We start from the raw sequence: 16,524 nt of genomic DNA, 5'->3' as shown, positions 1-16,524 counted from the left end.
TGTGCATAGTGTTTTTAATATATTTAAAATATTGATATGTTGGTAAAATGAAAAAACAACAACAAACATGAAATTAATTATTATATGCTGCACCATTTTACAATTTAAACATATATATATATATATCATTATAAACTGATGTGTAATGGAAGAAGCCACGTTAAAGAATGCTTCAAAGCGGAAAAATGCCCAGTTTTCGTCATTGATGGGAAGCTCTCTATGACGCATCACTGGCAGTAGGTGATGCTCTGCACGTACTCCACATTGCAGCAGTCTCTACTATTAAACATCGTCCATTACTCAAGTTAAACCACTACTTCTAAACATACACCACTGCAACCCCCAGTAACTGCAAATGTATTTATTTTATAAACTAATGTCAACTTACTAAAAGCTTTTAATACATAAATTACATTTATCCGCATCCTTGTAGAAGGCGGGGTCGTGATGGATGAAAACGTGCATTTCCCCATGCGAATTAAATAGCGTGCCGCGTGACACGCGTCAGACCAATCGGAATTGGAGAAACGCAGACCACTTCCTGGTGTCCTCCACTTAACAGCGCGCGAGGCCAGCAGCTTCTGCCTTCTCTGCACGACTGCACCACGGTCAGGATTCGTCTGCCCTTGCACTGGTTAAGGTACGGCGAAAACAAGCAAACTGACTATTCTTTTGCCCTTACAAACAATTAGAAATATTGACGTTATCCCGTAACCCGGAAAAATAGGCTCTGTTGCATGTCAGTATTAAATCAGTGGTATGGATGGTCGACCGTGTTATGTAATACTCAAGGTGACGCTTTGTTCGGTGATACGCTTTTGAATTTCGAGGTATTTTTGTACGGTTAACTTATTTCCACATTGCAACAGCATGTTGCTTTATGTCATGGTCATGTGAGTTATTTTTAAGGAGAGAGAGAGCGAGAGCGAGAGCCTGTCTTTGGTAGTGGGTTGTCGTGTTTAGTTACGTGATTTTTAAACGTCAAAAATCACGTTTAGTATAGAGATTATAGTTTCTGTACGTTTCAATTCGACTTCTGTAAATTGAGGTTTTATTTGCAAACTAAATCGAGGTCTGCTTTGACAACGGATATGTGAGAGGCCTGTTAGTAGAGGCTGCACATTTTTACTAAAATTAGCTTGTCTATTTTATTTATTTTGTCTATACGTCAATAAGCCTGTTTGCGTCTTTAAAATCTGATTTGTATTCGACTAAATGAGTTAAGTGTCGGAGTCCGTAAAAATGACAGTAAAAATAATCTTGCATTACTACAATTACGACATAGTTTGAATGGTCATTAGATTTTCAGGCATATTTTAGGTTAAGACTCATTCTTATTCGGTTAAAACTGAGAGCAACACATTCTCTGCCACAGAGGGGGTTGGCATTTGTGACTGTCAGTCTCAGTTAACCCCGCCCACTGTTGTGTCCAGTAGGACGTTTACACAGACATTTAAGGCTACAGGATTTTCCATTGGTCTAAATGAAGTGGATGTCCAGTATCTTGACAGGGCAGGAAATGGTCTTGTCTTGTGAGCAGTTATTGTTTTCCCATGACAGTGTAGTTACACAAATAATATAAGACTTTTGACATGTATGTTTTATCTGAATGCAACTCATAAGTGTGAGAGAAATCCTCTGTATCCTCTTGTAATGTTTGAGTCATCACTTGGCAGATGAAAAATGACTAGGACAAATGTAAAATGAATGCTAAAGTGTATTTGAGTCGAGTATTTTGAGATAGCAAAGTCCACTAACCTTGTTCAGTATTTCCTAATATCAAAACGAGCTGTGTCCAGAGATGCAATGTGAATGCAAATGTAAAGTGATTTTTTTTTTTTTCATAAACAGTGTGTTCTTGTTCTTATTCTTAAGACGTTTTCTAGATTTGTCATTCTATGGCTTTCAAAGCTCTTGTTTTATACTTTTTTTTTTTCCTTAGAAACTGCAACATGTCCATCCTAAAGATCCACGCTCGTGAGATTTTTGACTCCCGTGGAAACCCCACGGTGGAGGTTGATCTGTACACCAAGAAAGGTAGAGAAAAAAAAGTTACAATTTTCAAAAATGTATTTTCTGTTTTTCATTATATTAGTGAGTTAGTGAAAACAATTCAGAACCAAATAAAGCTATCAGAATAAATTTGTATGTATGATCCAGTTTAATCCATTCAATCTTTTTGTAAAATAAGACAATCTGCCAGCAAATGCTAAAATGTCATTCATATAAAGCATTGTTCAGGGTGGCAGAACTGCACATTACAGGCTTAACATCAATACAAAGCGACAGTAATTGACATTGCGTGCTGCGTTACTAGGGTGTACCAGTTTCGCATGGGTGAGCGTCTAAGCTCTTCTCTGCCTGTTCAGGCGCTCATGTTGGTGTCCAGTAGCCTGGAGTTGATGTATCAGATGGAAGGTGGTTATAAATAGGCAGCGTAATGTATACCACTTGGATAGCATTGCTACAGTATGCACAGAAACAGGGAAGTACAGAGATGGACCTCTTGCCAATTATTCGATGATTTTTTTGCAGATTAAAAAAATCACTGATGCATAATATCCAACAAATCGGAGGAACAAGAAAACCATGATTTTGCTTTTGTAATTCCCTGCACACTAGTCTGCAAACAAGCTGATAGTTTGGCCTCTAACACAAGGCAAGAATTTTAATGAAGTTGAAGTGAATGACCGTTTTAAAAGATTGCGTCTGGCAAGAGAACAAAAATGTGAAAATTATCTCTTGCCAGAAAGAATTAAACCGAGGGAGGGAGCTGGCACACTCTGCAGTTAAGATAACGGTCGTATTTTATAGAAACCAGTGTTTGTAGTGTACATTTACCCTCTGCTGGCATTCCTGTACTATTCCCTTTGGTCTCTGACTGGGAAAAACAAATGGTGACAAGTCACCCAGACGTGTCTGTGTTTATTTGAGTACAGCTCAATGGATGTGTTTTGGTTAAACAGTGTGAAATGGGGGCTGGAGTTTAATTCCGCAAGCATAACTTAAGTTACATTAATAGCTCATAAATTTTAAGGTGATGTCAAATCAAAATCTTTGCCAGTCGAATGGGAGTAGATGGATGTGAGTATATTAACACAAATGTGTCCTTTTTTTTGTTTTCGGAATATACGCTACCATTGCAGGTATTAAAAATATCAAAAGTTTTATCTGCAGGCTCTGGCATTGAATTTGTTTAGTGCAGATTTGACACAGTTGGAACATGTAGCACACAGGTAGTGTCATTTATGTGGCTTTTTTCTTTGTCTTAGTCTGGTGCATCATGACAGAAAACCTCTCTTTTTTACATCAGTGATTCGAGTAGGGAATTGTGGCTACATATTAGTTTTAAGAGAAACATGCAGGATTTTTTGTATGTATCATGATGTGAATGGTTAATCATGCTATTGCTCAACAGGTCTCTTCAGAGCTGCGGTGCCCAGTGGTGCTTCTACTGGCATCTATGAAGCCCTTGAACTCCGCGACAATGACAAAACACGTTATCTGGGCAAAGGTTTGTATTTCAAATATATTTAGTATTACTATACAAGCATATTTAAGTATGTATATGTGTGTTACTATTTCTTTGCCCTTTTTAAGTGCTTTTTAAAAGAATGAAAATCAAGCATAATTCGTGCAAAGTGGAATTATGTTTGTTTAAAAATATACACATACATAATGTCATGTATATTTCAGTTATCCTCATAATCTTTGAGTAAAAAACAAAAACTCAAAATATGCTATATATTTCAAAAACTATTCATTTCTTCCTTCTAAAATGTGTAAATCTTTCAATTGTCTAATTCACTTATTTATTCTAGCAACACTTCAGTGTTTATCATCTTTTCTTTTTCCTGTTTTCATCTGATTCTTTTCTCCTCTGTCAGGGGTGAAAAGAGCTGTTAAATATGTAAATGAGTTCTTGGCCCCTGCTTTGTGTAATCAGGTAAATTAGTGTGTTTATTAACTGAAATGAGGAACTTGACCCTTTTGACATAGCACAGAAGCATGAGCCCATGGGTTTGTTTTGGCGACTAACCACGGCAGGTATCTGTAGATGATCACAGATGATTTCCTGGGGTTCTATTGATAAAACGATATTTTGCCTTGCTTCTGTGATCATCTAGTTATGTCTGCTTTGCATGCTCTTCTCCTCCTCGGCCTGGGTCAGTGATGGTTTGCTTGTTCCCTGCAGGTGTCTCAAAAGCTGTTGAGCATATCAATAAAACAATTGCACCTGCTCTGGTTAGCCAGGTAGGAATATTTGTTTTTTGACTAACATGATAATGTGTATTGTTGCTAAGCAATGGTAATTTTGTATTATAAAAAGGAGGTATTTTTTGTTTGAGCGTCAGATCAGAAGTGGTAAGTCAGATTGTAGTGTCTCGCTGTGATTTGATTAATTCTATTCACTAATATTTGAGGAAAAAGGCACATTAGTATTTACTTAATTCTAAATACAGGATATAAAGCCCCTTCTAATCTCACAATGCTGTGAATGCTGTAATGTTGCATTTGTTTTGTGCTTAATATATGTGAATGAATTTCATCCAGTCAGACAAATGATTGATTTTCAGTAATAAATCTGTTGTGCTTAAACAGAGCGTGTCAGTCATGGAGCAGGAGAAGATCGACAAGCTTATGCTTGATATGGATGGCACAGAAAACAAATGTAAGCATATTATATACTTTAATTTTATAGTTTTGATTGCTTTAGTTGCCGTAACGGAACTTATTTAAGGCATTAAAGAAATTTATTACAGCCAAACTGGTTTGAACAGACTGTTGTTTTAATGAATGTGCCTGCTTGAATCCACAGCAAAGTTTGGTGCCAATGCCATCCTGGGCGTTTCCCTGGCTGTGTGCAAGGCTGGTGCTGCAGAGAAGGGCGTCCCCCTCTACCGCCACATTGCAGACCTCGCCGGCAACCCTGAAGTCATTCTCCCAGTACCTGTACGCTCTTAGAAAACATTATTTTTCTATTGTTACAAGCAGAAAAAAGCATTATTGAATGCAAACTCTGGCACACTTTAAATAGATTGTCTGTTTTCAAAGGCCTTCAATGTTATCAATGGTGGCTCTCATGCTGGTAACAAGTTGGCCATGCAGGAGTTCATGATCCTTCCCGTTGGCGCCAGCAACTTCAAAGAGGCCATGCGCATTGGTGCTGAAGTGTATCACAACTTGAAGAATGTTATCAAGGAGAAGTATGGGAAGGATGCCACCAATGTGGGTGATGAAGGCGGCTTCGCCCCTAACATCCTTGAGAACAAAGAAGGTGAGACAGTCTGGAGTTTTAGAAACGACAGAAAAAAAAGATCCCTAATTAAGTATAGAATGCCACAGGCATTTAATAATGTCAATACTGCAGTACTGTGAATTGATGTAAATATATCCATACTTCCATATGTAGATCTTAAACACTGTCATAAAAGGTTATGAAACCATGCCTGAAGAATTAGTTGGATCAGATAATGACATAAATTTACAACAAATTCACACTTTTTATATGACTTAAGATTGGATAACTGAAGGCATCAGAGAATTCTGGCGGAGTACTGTTATCTTGGCTATTATCCAGTACATGAAAACATTTTTTTTCCAAACAACTGATAGTTTTTATGTTAAGATCTGGGGCCTTGGTTTAAAATGAAATTGATTGGGACCCAGTGAAGAACTGCAGCTGTGGCCCACTCTGTGGGGAATTCTGGGAATGCTCATTGGCTCCGAGCATGAGACGCTGTCCTAACATCTGCTGATTTAGTCAAAAGCACTGTTTACAGTTCCTCACATGTTGGATTATCCGTCTGTGGACGTCTAAATATTTGTCCTCTTAACCCTTATTTTGTCATTTTAGTCTTAATTTATTTGTCTATAAAATATTCCGCAGGAATCCACATGAGGATCTTAAAAGGATTCATACAACCAGCCCAAGCGCTGCTTTAGGTTAAAAGCATATGTAAATGTATAAGCTTAATGCGTAAAACCATGACAAATGTACCAAAGTCTAAATAAATCTGAAATTATTGCCTCAAACTGTAATTTTGTCACTTATATAAGCTTTAGAAATATTCATAGTTTGTTTAAAATGCTTACAGATGTACAGTATATGGCCAGTTGACGTAAATACTTTGCCAAAGTTAAAACCGTAAAAGATTTGCAAAGTTGCTGTCTTGCACTATGATCCCTTAAAACTATTTTAAATAATATCAATCAAGTAAAATATACCGTTTTTTCCTGATACATTGATTAACATAATGGTATTGGTTAAAGTTTTTTTTTTTTTGACAATATTGTAGGCTAAACTAATGTATGTTTTGCAGCTCTTGAGCTCCTGAAGAACGCCATTAGCAAAGCTGGTTACACTGATAAGATTGTGATTGGCATGGATGTGGCTGCCTCCGAGTTCTACAAGGGCGGCAAGTACGACCTGGACTTCAAGTCACCTGATGACCCCAGCCGTTATATCACCCCCGATCAGCTGGCTGATCTCTACAAGAGCTTCGTCAAGGATTATCCCGGTCAGTGGCCGTCATTGATCTTTAGTGCTGCTGCGTGTGTGTTTCTGACAACTGACCGTCCCGTGAGAGCAGCTAGGCGGACAATACGTTTTTAATGAATACAGATCCAGAATATTTCTTAAACCGGTTTATTTTGGATGTCTTAAAGACTAAGATGTCTTTAGAAAGGATATACGGCAGTGAATGATGCTGTAGGGGGAACTTGCAAAGCAATGGCAGTAATGATTTGACCCTCGTCTTGAGGCTAGTCAACTGTTCCCTTGATACTTAATGGATACAGTGTATTTAAATAAACTTTAGAGTATTTTTTAAATTTAAACAAACAATCACTTTATTGCACAAGCTCTTGTAGCACCAGCTTATTCATGATGACAGTTACAGACATAAAGATTTAGGATTTTACCTTTCTAATCATTTAAGTGAGAAATTTGTCTAATGCATAGTCGGTAACGCTTCTCTGTTTTTTTAAGTGATCTCCATCGAGGATCCATTTGACCAGGATGACTGGGAGGCCTGGTCCAACTTTACTGCCAGCACCAACATCCAGGTGGTGGGTGATGACCTCACAGTGACCAACCCCAAGCGCATTGCTAAAGCCGTGTCTGATAAGGCCTGCAACTGCCTGCTGCTCAAAGTCAACCAAATCGGATCTGTCACCGAGTCTCTGCAGGCGTGAGTATTTCTAATGTCTAGAGCTAAACATGCATGTTTGTAAGTACTAAATGCAACTAAATAAAAGAAATGTTTGCTTATCTTGAGTTATGTGCTTGATTTTATTTAGATGTAAGATGGCCCAGTCCAACGGCTGGGGTGTGATGGTCAGTCATCGTTCTGGAGAAACAGAAGACACTTTCATTGCTGACCTGGTGGTCGGACTCTGCACCGGCCAGGTAATAGACATACCAAGCACTGTCTTACCCTTTTTTTTAAATATAGTTTAAGGAATAAAACTGTACGTTTTTTTTTTTCCTCTCTCTTTAGATCAAGACTGGTGCTCCATGCCGATCCGAGCGCCTGGCCAAGTACAATCAGCTGCTGAGGTGAGTTTACCTTCAGTACATTTACATAAACAAGCATATGCCACTCGTTATATTTTCTAACTTATATTTTGTTTGTTTTTCTAAAATACTTCTTTCTGATTGGTCAATATGTAATTAATGGTGCCGGTCAATATGTAATTAATGGTGCCAGTCAATACTTTTTGCTGAGTTTTGAGCAAAATGTAATTCCTGGATTGATCTGGTTATTGCTTTTCCACGCAGGATTGAAGAGGAGCTCGGTGATAAGGCTCGCTTCGCTGGCAAGAACTTCAGGAAGCCCATCTGAAGCAGCACCTTTAATTGGTCTTAGTGTGTTTATCATGCTTGGTCTCCCACACATAACGCCACGCAAAGTCAACTCCTGTAGAATGGAGACCAGTTGGAAACGCAGTGAATTCAAAGGTCCAGCTCTGTAGTCTATGACACTGAACACTGCTCTCTGTGATAACCCTTCCCGCAATCCATCTATGCTTTGTAATCCAAATAACATCAGTCCTTTAATTGTCTCTGTGTCGTGTGAGAGATCTTTGTTTAGCTTTTTGTGAGTTGTAGTGATTCTGGTGCTCCACGGAGTATTTTAGCGCTACTGTACGTTGTTCACAGCACTATGTGCATTGTATTGCTTTTGAGAAGTGTTAGTTCTATATGTGTGGCATAACAACAAATAAATTATCCCTATTTAAATGAAAGTGTGAGTGAACTTTGTTATATTATATAAAGAGTTTTTTTTACATAAAACATTCAACTACATACATATGAATAAAAGTTTAATTGGCTGTTGTTTCTTCATAAAGGGATGGGATGCATCATGCACATTAGATTTGCATTGTTTTGATCATCATTATTTGCAAAAAATGTGTGTATATACACACATTTAAAATTAATTGAAATTGTATTTGTCATTACTAAAGGATTTGTTTTATTTTTGTGTCCTGGAAATATAACCCAAACATTAAATTTTAACAAACTACTCTAAGTGTGTTCTTATAGTGTTTATGATAGAAAGCACACTCCAGAATATAAATTACTTTATACTTCATTCCTGACATTTAACAGTGAATCAATATTTACTGGAGAAAAATTACAGTAAGTTTCTAAGATTTTAAATTATAACTGTAAATGCTGTATTACATTTTTCTGTTAATGTTGTATTCTAGCAGTCAGTATATTCAAATATTCAGTGAAGACTCTTTCCATGCTGCCTACCTCTCTAAGCAGCTAAAGATTTAGCATGAAAGTAAATAAGATTTTTTTAAATAAATGTGGTACTTTGTGGAATATTACAAAATAAAAATAATTAAATGTTAATTATTGCTAAATAAACTGCCATATTAGTATGTTGTGGTATGTTGAATTAACAATTTTATTGTGAAAAGTGGATAAGCCAAATTACAAATACGCTTATCTTTTGTGCCACCCAGTGGTCGTATTGCCAACGTGTCTGTGCGCCTAAATAGATTGTATAGATTTGAGCAGTTGTCCCCTGAGAATGGCCCTGTCCTTTTTCCACGGGTGATAAGTTTTGTTCTGAGACTCTTTCAGTGTGTATATATGTACATGTTATAAAAATGTTTACTGAAAGTTCCTGTTTTTTAATGCATGACTGAAATAGTTTTGCAAGATGTGTTGTGGCACACTGCCCTCTGCTGTTATTTTACAGTATTGCAGAATCCTTCACACGTCACTTCCTTGTTACTTTGATGCCATGGGGTCTCTTTTGTGTCACAAATGAAATACTGTTGAATCAGCATGTATCTATTTCTCACAACAATTTTGCACAAATGCTTACCTGTTATTAAGATGAACGCTGTTCAAGCAAAAAGTTAACTCATTTGCTACCAACAGATAACTGATTAATCCTGTATTTCACAAGAAGTATTTTGCAAGAGTATGTAAAGCATCCTTTATTTATAAAAAAGCATGTTGCTTAACAAACAAATAATGTTGTAAATCCAACAAAATGAAACAAATATTCTGATTTAGCATTTAGTGCATATGTAAAAATATACAAATTCACAATGCAAATTAAAAACATTTGCGACTGAAAGGTTTGTTACTGTTCTACTTTGACTACACAAAAAGACTTCAAGCTCTGGCGTGATGAAAGAACATTCTGTTTTAGTATTTGAAAGCATTATGACTGTTACTGCTTATCATTTTATGTGATTACTGCATATTAATTGAATAATTCTCATCTGCATAGCTCGTGTGGTTTTTCCTTCTTGTGTTCATGTGCCATCTATGTCCCACTGGGAGCATGAATCCGCCCACAATATGATAACAATCAAATCACTCTGCTTTATTGTCTCCTGTAATCCAGTTCCTCATTATTCCACTCATCACACAAATGTCTTCATTCAGTTCCCTCAGTTCTTTTATTTTAAAAGCATAAGGACATTTGCCAGAATAAAGTCAACCTGTAATGTACATTATATCTTGACAGTATGTAAGGGATTACTAATAGCAAAGCCTTAGATGAGCTGCCAAAACAAGGTAGTCCAGCAGTGGAAATGAGATTCAAGCCATCTGCCTTGTGCTGGCAGGAATGATGGAGGTCTGGTGTTCAGTATCAAGAGAAGCCATCGAGCATTCATATTTCAACTTACAAAGGAAAAGGAGGTGTGCCGTTTCTTTTTCTACCCAGGAACCTGTCTCTTAACCGCACTTGCACGTTTGGCTTTGTCTCTCTGATTACAGACATCTCCTGAATCCACCTTTTTTTCCACCCTCTCCTTCTCCTCCAATCAAAACACCAGGTCAAAAAAGTCTCTTCCTTCCCCCATTTTTATTGTTCATTCAGTCTGTCATCTGCAACAATGTCACAATAGAATAACAAGACATCCGTTTCCCACACAATATCTTGGAGTGAGCCTCTTGATACCTTTATCATAATGAGGGGAGAAAACAGCCAGCTGTTATCATTACACCGTAACACAAAACAGTTAGACTTCAACCTGTGTTTTTTTTCTTCAGCACTGTGATGCCACAGTGCTTCCATTTATCATTTCTCTGCTTTCTTTCTTTGTTGGACAATGCTGCATATGCAAAACATCCGAAAACCTGCATCCTCGGAAATTTTAATATAAAAAATGAATGCTCGTGCAAGCATTTGTTTAATTAAACACATAAACTTAATAATTTTATTATTTAGTTCAGTTTCAACGACTACCTCATTCGAAGGTAAATATTTATAATGCATATAATGCATAATTTCAGGATCTATTTAATTTACCCTTCACATATCTACTGCAAAACGTGCTACACGTTTTCACTGACAATCTATTAAAATGCAAAACAGGTGCCATTTACAGTATTCCACTAACCCTTCAATAACGTTAATTACAATGTTATTAAATGTAATGAGGGACTGTACAGTCAAAAAATACACACTGTTACTGACTGTGGAAAAAAAACGTTGAACGTAAAACGATATGATGATGTTTTTTGTGTGTTGATTACATCCATGACAGAACAGCATAAGGTTAAGTAGAGCATTCTCAGGCTCAGCGGTCGTGTTCAATGACTCACTGTTGAATAAATCCTTTGGGACTAACTGAAGCACCCTTTCAGAGAAGGGTGAAACACAAAGTGCGGGAGACAACGACATAAACCAATCATTTCCACAGCAGGGTGCCACACACTCCGTGTGTTTATATGCACACAGGAGAGAAATATTCTGCTTGAGCGTTTCAAACATAATGCGGTCCCTTTAAGACCGGGTGTTTAACGCAGGGCCGCACGGAATACACATACATATACCCCCTTGAGATTTGAGATGAGTGGTCCACGAATAAAGGTTTTTCAACGGCAAATTCTTAAGTCTTTGCATCCCCAAAACCTTAACAACATGGTTATACTGTATCATTGGATTAAAGGTCACGTCGATCATAAAAATAGGCAATAAAACATTTCTTTGTTAATGAAAAACTTGTTAAAATATTGTGAAAATTATATGGTGGAAGATAAACATTTCCCGTTCATGCAAATCTGAAAAAGCATATTTGATTGTGCAAGAACAACGCGTGTATATCACGCTAACACTGTTGTCTGACAAATACACACAACGTTTATCACACACACATTAAAAATGCATATACACTCACGCGGGTTTTTAAATCACAAAATGATCGCTCTGATTGGCTGACATGGCTCGCATTGCTCGCGAGTAGCCAATCGCGACTCGCGACACTAGAAAGTGGGCCGAGCGTCTTCACGCGCACGCTATTCTCCTCGCAGGAAGAGCGGCTTTTGCGCGAAGGGGGGGGGGTGTTTTCTTACTGAAGAGAGAGAGAGAGTGAGAGATAGATAGAGAGAGAGAGAGAGAGAGAGAGAGAGAGAGAGAGAGAGAGACAACACTGTGTCCCAACACTGACCCGTTACCAACACTCCTCACCATCATAAATATTGATGACTGACAAGCATATCATTAATATCGGTGCATTAGGTTTGTAAAACGACTCCAAAACACTTGAAGCGGCACTTGACTGTCATCCGCTAATCGCCGCTGCTGCTCAGTTACAACCTCTCAAAACACAAAATCTCTGATGTTGTAGAGAAGGATTCCAGGTAAGCCTTTGACCGTCTCTGTTTACGGGAGATGACCTTATTTGTTTGTGGCTCGTGTAATTAGCCGAGTGTGTTAATCACTGCCGCTGTGAGCTGCTGCTGTTGAGGGAGTGTTATGGTTTATTAACACGGGAGATATTAGCTAGCAGGCTAACACCATCATCATCATCACCACCATAATTCTCATAATCTGTATGTGCCAACGATCAAAGTGCCCGATAGATACATGCATATTTGAATCATTCACGTATTGTTCGAATTATAACAGCGCGCCAGTCAGTCAGGTTATGACAGTGGATCAGGTGCAGAAGCGAAGTGTTATTGGAGAGTTTAGACAGAATTGAACTTGATAGTTTGTCTCGTGTTATATGATGTCTTGCATCCGAGTCACGAGCGCTTTGTTGGCAACTTGTGCGCGCGCTTAGGCACGCACGCACCTCATCTAGTGTGCAGGTTTTAATTGCACTAAGCATCATTAAAGTGGTCTGCTGAAAATTGACAAAAGCTTTTATTAAAAAAAACCTGAGGTTGACCAAAAGAATCAGTCTTGCCTTTCGTGTGTTTTAATCAAGAGTGGTTGCTAGACGGTAGACCACATAGTTTTATTATCAAATATGTCCTGTGAGGTCAGGTGCCTGTATTTACTCACTGTGTTTGCTCTGTGTTTGTCTTGTCAAAGGTGTGATGTGAAAGATCAGTCCACAGTTTTCATGGCAGGGTTTTAAAAAGGTTCAGATGAGTTTTTGTAAGTGTAAAACAAACTGGCTGTTGATTAGACACTTTTTCTAAATAATAATAACAGGTGGTTGACAATGATAACACGCTTCCCTTATGTTGGGGCTTTTATTTTGTATGTTTGCATAAAAACAACATTTCTGCTTTAATAGTGTTGTTAATGAGTAATATGTAGTAATAACAAATCTGTAGTAAGATTTTGTAGGGACATGATAGCACATGGTTGCATTGTCAATGTAGCCTCAGTATGTTGGATGATGTCATACATTATTCGGCTTACCTTCTGGAATCAATAAAACCAGCTGATTATTCAAATGCAAGGCCAAGTTGTTATGTCATCATGTCCATTGTCCCCATGAACATGATGTTTGAGATATAAAATAATTTTTTGCCAATGCTATAGACTGTTTCAAAGCAACAACATAAACAAACGATACTGCGCATACACGCTTTTGTGGCCCAAACTTAACTTCCAGTACACATCCATAAAGAATAAAGTCCCTGATTATTTCTGAAAACAGCCAAAAAAGTAAACTACATTAACTAGCAAGTTAAAATTATGTCTAGCCAGTATTATTTTGGGAGACCAGACGAACCGTTACTCGGCTAAACTTAAATGCGACAAAGTTACACGATCCATTCCCCAAATTGTTTATTGTTTACCTAATAAAATAAACAACAATAAAATTCAACAAATTGTTTATTTAATATATTTTTATACAATAAAATCTGAATATAAAGTAATATTAGTATAAATTACATAAAAAATAAATAGTTATATCACAGTCACTAGCCAGACCGATCAACAAACACATAACGGATGTTAACTTTGGACCAGGCCCGTGCATCTGATGAAACCATCTATAGATTCTACTACTAATAAAAGGATTGCTTAGTAGGTTAAGTGTGGAACGGTTATAAATATTTGTCTCAGCTGTTTTAATAAACATAAGATGTTTTCACTAGAGTTATTTTTTCAGTAGTCATACTTAAAGCACTGCTCACTTAATTGGAAGTGGGACTGAATAAGGTCATAATCATGTCATTGTTTTCTTGTCTATTCAACATGCAGTAAACACAGGCTGAATTGTGCAGCCACCTGCCACTGTGTAGCACTAAGACCAAATGGCACCCCTAACCGTTTGTGATTGGAGGAGGGAGAAGTAGTTAAAAGTATTTTTTGTGGTGATTTTTCTCCTTCCTGTCATGAAACAATGAGTAATTTCTTTCATTGAGTTTGTACAATGTTGGAATACAGTACAGTACTTAGGCAAATTGCTTTATTTTGCTACAGCGATTTAATGTGTAGGGCTGTTTTTCATTTTTCTTGGACTTTTGTTAGTATGCATGGCTTTTTTTCTCTATCGTTGTTTTTACTGTTACTTTTCGTTTTCATAGCGTAAATGCAATTGAGGCTTGTTGGTAATTCATTAATTTAGCTTTATGGTTTGTCCTTAACTGTGATTTTCAACACTTTTCTGCCTTGTGTTATGTGCTTATCTAGCAGGCTGAAAGAAAGCAAAGTGAAGCAACCAGGCTAGGATTATCACACTTGGTCATTTTGCTTCCAGTAATAACTGACACCTCAGGCTTGTGTGATATCATTTAACAAAACCTGCACGCTGCCTTTTAATGACAAATGTACTGACCACACGACTGCAGGTTCCTGTTTGTAGCTTCTAAAAGCGGCATATTAGTGTTTTCTGCACAGGTATTCACAGGCGACGCTACACCGCAATATAAATCACATTTTCTCTGTGCTTGTGGTCTGAATTGAATGAGATGAGTTAAAAGGCCTGGGTACCGTGAAATAAAACAATAACAACATGTCTTTCTATTACATTGTGTTTGCTGGGTGCACGCAAGAACAAATAGTGCCTACAGCGTGACTAGTCCAGTTCACAAACGTGTACTGATGTAATAACGTAGTTAGCGTTACACATTCACAACATAAAATAATACGTATTTTTTGTTTATTGAGTCTGACAAATGCATAAGTGTAAATGTAGTTAGAGAAGCTTGGGAAAAATGTGAAAGCTGAATTGCGTGAATAACATTGAGCCTTCTTAGTCAAAGATTCAGAGGAGAATAAAATCACTCATTTTGCTATTCTCTGCAGATCTTGTTATTTCACTTTGAGCCTAACGCAACAAAAAGAAAGAGTGTGGGAGTCTTAACAGTGTAGAAGAAAGCTATTAGTAATCATTCTCTGCTGGCTAAAGGGCATGAGAGTACTCTCAAGGGTATCACAGAGCAGCTATGTAAACTGTTGAACAAAATCAGTGTCACACTGACTCACAGCTGTGCTCATTTTTCAACCCTAAAGGCGACGGGGCTATTGTATTCGCCATCCGTACAGGCCTGGCTCAGCTTTTGAAAACAGGTTAAAGCGCAGCACATCCTTCTCGTCGCAAAGCGCCACTCAATTCCGCCGCGTCCCGCCTTTTGAATCTTGTTTGTCGAACACCTTGCAGTCAGATTGCCTGTCATTTTCATATTTCACCATAATAGTGATGAAGATTCACTGCAGTGCAGTGCCTCTGCCGTTGGCTTTTAACAGCTGAGAGGGTTCTCATAGATGAATAGCTCAACAGTCACATCACTACATCTCCTTCATTAGTACAGTTTAATGCCGAAGATTACCGCTCATTGTCGAGTGAAACGTAGCCCGCTGTGTACAGTTGCACCTTGCTGTAATATTCACATCAGTCAAACTGTCTCGTGCAATCTTAGATTCTTGCATTTTCTTGGAATAGAGGCAGCAATCGGAAAAACGCTGACAACAGAAGTAATCCAGTTAGTCTCTTTGGCATCGCGTGAATCCATCTTTCGAGCAAGAGTGTGCTCCGAATCCACCCAAGAGGGCAATTTGGGGCAGCTGCTGCCAGGGCCAGTGTGAAGCAATCAGGGGGAGAGCAGTAAATAATGGGTTGTAAATGGAAGACGTTTCCTATGAAGTGTCAGTCAGGCGACTGGAGGGGAGATCCCATGTGGATGCTGCTGTGCTCTTCTCTCTGAGCTGATTTGTCAATATTTAGGCAGGGAGAGGCTGCATTTACATAATGCTCCATCACACTGACACATTCTGTTCCTCTTGATCCCAGACTTGATTCGTGTCAGATAGTTGACTGACCCGGCGTGAAGCTCAGCACAGGCTTGAATGTGTGTTAGCATTTTTCCTGACAGTTTCAGAGAAACGAATACAAATGTTTTGAATACAAATTATTTTTCTTCTAGATAGAGGAAAGAAAAACATGTAGGCTAGTCTTTTTATTAGCTTTAATATTTAAAGGGATGGTTCACCCAAAAATGAAAATTCTGTCATCATTTACTCACCCTCGGGTTATTCCAAATCTGTATAGATTTGTCAATAACCAAACAGATCTCATCCCCCACTGAATCCCATTTATATATTTACATCCCTACTATGGTAGTAAATGGGGAATGAGATCTGTTTGGTTACTGACATTCTTTCAAATATCTTCCTTTGTGTTTAGCAGAACAAAGAAATTGATACAGATTTGGAGCAATCTGAGGGTGAGTAAATGATGACAGAATTTTCATTTTTTGGGTGAACTATCCCTTTAAAGCCACAATATGGAATATTTTGACCGCTAGATGGCGTACTTTTGAAACATCAACAAAAGACAAAGCTAAATGAC

The 16,524-nt window shown here is 37.9% G+C and overlaps 2 protein-coding genes across 4 annotated transcripts in view; both read left to right on the top strand.

The window, feature by feature from the left end:
- Positions 1-506: 506 nt before the first annotated feature.
- eno1a (enolase 1a, (alpha)) lies at positions 507-8,250 on the top strand. 2 transcript variants are annotated; one of them, XM_057363533.1, is made up of 12 exons: positions 507-640; positions 1,943-2,037; positions 3,419-3,514; positions 4,196-4,254; positions 4,603-4,672; positions 4,820-4,953; positions 5,056-5,278; positions 6,324-6,521; positions 6,992-7,193; positions 7,303-7,411; positions 7,503-7,561; positions 7,784-8,250. In XM_057363533.1, the coding sequence occupies exons 2-12, from the start codon at positions 1,953-1,955 to the stop codon at positions 7,845-7,847; spliced, it is 1,299 nt and encodes a 432-aa protein (XP_057219516.1). In that variant the 5' UTR covers positions 507-640; positions 1,943-1,952; the 3' UTR covers positions 7,848-8,250. The 2 variants fall into 2 exon arrangements, with proteins under 2 accessions (XP_057219516.1, XP_057219517.1); XM_057363534.1 differs by lacking the exon at positions 4,196-4,254 and adding an exon at positions 3,888-3,946.
- Positions 8,251-11,924: 3,674 nt separating this feature from the next.
- rerea (arginine-glutamic acid dipeptide (RE) repeats a) overlaps positions 11,925-16,524 on the top strand; it is a 152,342-nt gene continuing 147,742 nt past the window's right edge. For both annotated transcript variants that reach the window (XM_057363528.1, XM_057363526.1), the window contains exon 1: positions 11,925-12,127. The gene's annotated coding sequence lies outside the window, so the exon portion shown is untranslated. The remainder of the gene's footprint in view (positions 12,128-16,524) is intronic.

Source organism: Triplophysa rosa, linkage group LG21, assembly GCF_024868665.1.
Source record: "Triplophysa rosa linkage group LG21, Trosa_1v2, whole genome shotgun sequence".
NCBI lineage: Eukaryota > Metazoa > Chordata > Actinopteri > Cypriniformes > Nemacheilidae > Triplophysa > Triplophysa rosa.
Note: the sequence above shows the minus strand (reverse complement) of the source record. Positions and strands in the feature narration are given on the sequence as shown.